Source organism: Gadus morhua, unplaced genomic scaffold, assembly GCF_902167405.1.
Source record: "Gadus morhua unplaced genomic scaffold, gadMor3.0, whole genome shotgun sequence".
In the NCBI taxonomy this organism is placed as follows: Eukaryota; Metazoa; Chordata; class Actinopteri; order Gadiformes; family Gadidae; genus Gadus; species Gadus morhua.
Window position 1 is genome coordinate 43,975 of NW_021963957.1, and position 5,000 is coordinate 48,974.

Genomic DNA, 5,000 nt, shown 5'->3' on the forward strand with positions numbered 1-5,000 from the left:
CAAAACCTGTCTGTGGGCGCTGGAGAGGGAGGGAGTGTGTGCTGGGGGGAGGTCAGTCTCACCCTGTGAGTGTGTGTGAGCACTGAGCAAGTGTGTGCGTGTGTGTGTGACGTGCGTGTGTGTGAGTGTGTGTGTGTGTGTGTGTGTGTGTGTGTGTGTGTGTGTGTGTGTGACGTGCATGCGGGTTCAGCTCAGTGTTAAGGTCATACACACATACGGGTCCACTTATACATAATGTACACACACAGATGGCATTCATATATGCATGATGTAAATACACCCACACACCCTGCCCTAACCCTCCACGCCTGACCGGCACACCGCGGCAGGACTGTCCCTCCGGACTCTCCGTAGCTCCTCGCTACGGGGCGCTAGTTAGCCGTAGCTGTGTCCTATAATAAAAAAAGGTTTATTATTATGCGTGTGCAGCCTCGGCCTTCGTTCCAGCAGATGTTAACAGTTACCCTCACTTATGTGGAGGATACTTTTCCATATTTGATGATGGTTTTTCCTCGACGATTGTGTTTAATTTTCACCTAATATGCGTTTACTCACCCTTCTAAACCCCATCTCAACACTTCTCCCTAAAAACCGTGTTCACAACGTCCCTCTGTGAAGTAGTTATTTCTACCTGGTGTACCGAGGTGTTATTCTGCCCGCGTTGAAGCGTGCATCGTTCTGGCACCTGCTGTATTGTACATCCTGTTCCGGATACGTCTGGTCATGCATAAACATGCGGTTGTCTGGCTGTATTTTGTGTTTTTATACATTCTCAGTTTTCTTCGTTCTTCCTTTTGGTGACAACAGTTTCAACCTTCTGCTAAGTTTGAGCGCCCAACAGAACTTTGTTTTTCTTGTTTAAGTGTGTGTGCGTGTTTGTGAATTTGTGCGTGTTGAGGTGTTGGTTTAGGTGTGTTAGTATTGTTCATTGGAAAGTAGTTTTAAGAGGCGTGTGTCTTGTCTATCTCGCTGTCTTCCTCTCCATCCATTTGTATTTACTTCCATCTCTGTCTCACTGTCTCTCTATCTGTCTCTCGCTCTCTCCTGCTCTCTCCGTCTCTCTATCTGTCTCTCGCTCTCTCCTGCTCTCTCTGTCTCTCTATCTGTCTCTCGCTCTCTCCTGCTCTCTCTGTCTCTCTATCTGTCTCTCGCTCTCTCTGTCTCTCTATCTGTCTCTCGCTCTCTCCTGCTCTCTCTCTCTCTCTATCTGTCTCTCGCTCTCTCCTGCTCTCTCTGTCTCTCTATCTGTCTCTCGCTCTCTCTGTCTCTCTATCTGTCTTTCGCTCTCTCCTGCTCTCTCTGTCTCTCTATCTGTCTCTCGCTCTCTCCTGCTCTCTCTGTCTCTCTATCTGTCTCTCGCTCTCTCCTGCTCTCTCTGTCTCTCTATCTGTCTCTGTCTCTCCCCTGCTCTCGCTCTCCGTCTCTCTGTATTCTTTCGCTCTCTCTTGCTCTCGCTCTCTGTCTCTTTTCTTTGTATTCTCTCGTTCTCGCTCTCTGTCTCTCCGTATTCTCTCGCTCTCTGTCTCTCTGTATTCTCTCGTTCTCGCTCTCTGTCTCTCTGTATTCTCTCGTTCTCGCTCTCTGTCTCTCTGTATTCTCTCGCTCTCTCTTGCTCTCGCTCTCTGTCTCTCTGTATTCTCTCGCTCTTTCTTGCTCTCGCCCTCTGTCTCTCTGTATTCTCTCGTTCTCGCCCTCTGTCTCTCTGTATTCTCTCGTTCTCGCTCTCTGTCTCTCTGTATTCTCTCGCTCTCTCTTGCTCTCGCCCTCTGTCTCTCTGTATTCTCTCGTTCTCGCCCTCTGTCTCTCTGTATTCTCTCGTTCTCGCTCTCTGTCTCTCTGTATTCTCCCGTTCTCGCTCTCTGTCTCTCTGTATTCTCTCGTTCTCGCTCTCTGTCTCTCTGTATTCTCTCGCTCTCTCTTGCTCTCGCTCTCTGTCTCTCTGTATTCTCTCGCTCTCTCTTGCTCTCGCCCTCTGTCTCTCTGTATTCTCTCGCTCTCGCTCTCTGTCTCTCTGTATTCTCTCGCTCTCTCTTGCTCTCTCTCTCTGTCTCTCTGTGTTCTCTCTCTCCTGCTCCCCCCCCTCTCTCTCCATCACAAACACGTGCCTTTCTGGTAAAACCAGGGAACAAAGCGGCCACTGACCTCCCACTCCAGCACTCTGTGCTGTTGTCTCCGTGTGTCACCAGCTGTCTTCTCCTCTGTTTGTTGCTTTCAGTTGGGGCTTCACCGTCTACACGGAGAAGCAGCATTGGTGAGTGCTCCTCCAAAGGCCTTCTGATTGAATTATTGATTAGTCGGCCTTCTGCCCGCTCTTTAGAAAATACCACTCCGCCAGAAATACTCCAAGAGGAAGCAGACTCACGCTACCTGTGAGTGGTTCTATTTCTTGGTGAATTAGCAATAGAAGAGGGAAGAGACGGACAAAGTTTCTTCTTTTTACGAACCTCAGCACAAATATTCTCCTGTGTGACGTGTTTCCAGAGAGCTTCCTGCTCTTAGAAACACTCAGGAAATAATAAAACTATTATATACCATTCGCTGTGAGACACAAACAAGCTGTTAACCGAACTGCTAACGTTTAAGTAGATGCTTCTTTGTGTTTTTATTAAAATAATTATCTCACCCTCAATCATCTACTGTGAAATTACCTGGAAAAGTTTGACAGTTTCACAATTTAATTATTCTTGCACACTCTTCAGCAATTCCTGGGCTTTTCGAGACACCTGTCACCATATTAAATGTCATAAATACATCTGTGGAGGAAACCGTTTTCACCGCCAACACCTCAGTTCACCCCACTGGGTGTAAAGTCACTGCTGTTTCACCAGAGAGGAGAGGAGACTTCCCTTAATAAGACTCTGGTCAAAGAAACTAATCCATTTACCTTTTCACTGTTCATATACTGTGCCTACTGTGAGAAAATAACCACCAGAACTGACCTAGATTCTATATAAGTGAGGTTTAATATATTTGAACGTGGTTCACGAACAACATTTCAAATACGTTCCACAAAATGAAAATGCCTTAAAATGTGTCTCCGGTCTGCAGGTACTTCTGCTGTGAGGAGAAGGAGAGCCAGGTTAGCTGGGTCAACGCCATCATACGGATGAAGGTGAGTCCGTCCCAAAGGTCCCGGGTTCGATCCCCGGGGTAGCAGCCCAGCCCTCAGGTCGTCCTTTACCCTCCCTGCTCCTCCTGACGTCTGGAGGACCTAACGCGGTCCGGGGGGGGGGGGGGGGGTGAAGGTCCTGAGTTTTAGAGGACAACCGATCCGTTCCCAAACCCACACACCCAAACTAAAGCCTCGGCCTTGGGTTTGACACACACTCCGTCTCACCCACGCAAGAAACAAGCTCACTTTAAGAGACATTGTCCTCGTAACAGTACATATATATTCATACAAGGGTGTACAACATTCTGCAGGTACTGTAGTGGGAGTCACTAAAGTAAACTTCAGAAACACGGAGAGGAGCAAAGGAGAGCTGCCGGCCTGAAGGTTGGGGCGTCTCTCTGCTTGTGTGTTTGAACACAGCGTCAGGATAAGGTCAGGCAGGGCGCGCTGACAGCCACATGGCGCTCTTTAGTGCCCCCCCAACCACGCCTCGCGCTGTCGCTGGCTGACGCCGCGCATACGACATAAATAATGCAAAGCCAGGCAAAGGAAGGAGGAAAAACAATGGCAAACATCCAGAGAGTGGTGACGCTGTTGGTGTTTATGCTCTCTCGCTCTCTACCGTCTCTTCTCTCTCTCTCTCTCTCTCTCTCTCTCTCTCTCTCTCTCTCTCTCTCTCTCTCTCTCTCTCTCTCTCTCTCTCTCTCTCTCTCTCTCTCTCTCTCTCTCTCTCTCTCTCTCTCTCTCTCTCTCTCTCTCTCTCTCTCTCTACCTTTCGTCCCTCTACCCTCTCTCTCTCTCTCTTTCTCTCTCTCTCTACCCTCTCTCCCTCCTTCCTCCCTTCCTACCTCTCCCTCTACCCCACCCTCTCTCTCTCCCCTCCCTCCCCCTCTCCCCCTCCCCTCCCCTCCCCCCCAGTGTCTTCATGGTGAGATGGTCTCATTGTCGCTGAATGATCCACCTGCTGTGCAGCATGAATAAACATTTAACTCTCATTATTCTCCCGCTTCCATAAGCCAATCGCAGCAAATTGAGCACATTTTCAAAATTATTCTAAACTTTCGCCATCTTCAAAGGCGGGCAGAGATGGCTCCCTGCGCCGCGGCGCGGCGTAGCGTGCTCCCAAATAGGATCCATATTTCAGAGCAGCTCTCAGCGCACTCCTAGCGGCATTAGCAGCTCTAACTTATGGGAACTCAAAGCGGTTTTATCGACTGCTTACTGTAAAAAGCCTTTTAGCCCGCCGGTGTTGGTTTGTTTATCAGGGAGGGAGGGAGGGAGAGGGGGGGAGGAAGGAAGGGAGGGAGGGAGGGAGTAACAGAGGCAGGGAGGGAGAGAGAGGGAGGCAGCAGGGGTGAGAGACAGTGGAAGAGACTCTTGTTCTGTTTCTTAGATTGATCGGAGTACCGGGAGGCTGATACTCCATCTCTCTCGTCGCCAACGCTGTCATCGTCGTTGTTGTTGTTTTTGTTATTGTTGTTGTTGCTGTTGCCTCTGTCCTTCCTGTTTTCCTGAGGTGTTCAGCTTTACTTCCTCCTGCGTTTCTCCGGTTAAGGCGGACCGTGGGCCGCGCCTACGGGGGGGGGGGAAGAGATATATCAGAGCTCCCACTGCTTCCACAAAGCCTATAAGCACTGGGATGACTGGTGGGAACAGATTTAGAGAGAGGGAGGGAGAGAGAGGGGGAGGGAGAGGGGGTGAGGGAGAGAGGCGTTGGCAGGGGGGAGGCTGACTGGGGGAGAGAAGGGGATAGAGTGAGAGATAGGGGAAGGGATCCAGATAAATCGAGAGAGGGATAGTGGGGAGAGAGAGAGAGAGAGAGAGAGAGAGAGAGAGAGAGAGAGAGAGAGAGAGAGAGAGAGAGAGAGAGAGAGAGAGAGAGAGAGAG

At 49.9% G+C, this 5,000-nt stretch overlaps 1 protein-coding gene across 1 annotated transcript in view; it reads left to right on the forward strand.

Moving 5' to 3' along the window:
• arap2 (ArfGAP with RhoGAP domain, ankyrin repeat and PH domain 2) overlaps positions 1–5,000 on the forward strand; it is a gene marked incomplete at its 5' end in the record, with an annotated part of 51,815 nt that overhangs the window by 43,672 nt on the left and 3,143 nt on the right. Inside the window, 2 exon segments of the mRNA XM_030349887.1 lie at positions 2,216–2,251; positions 3,049–3,112. Coding sequence (XP_030205747.1) covers positions 2,216–2,251; positions 3,049–3,112 — 100 coding nt within the window.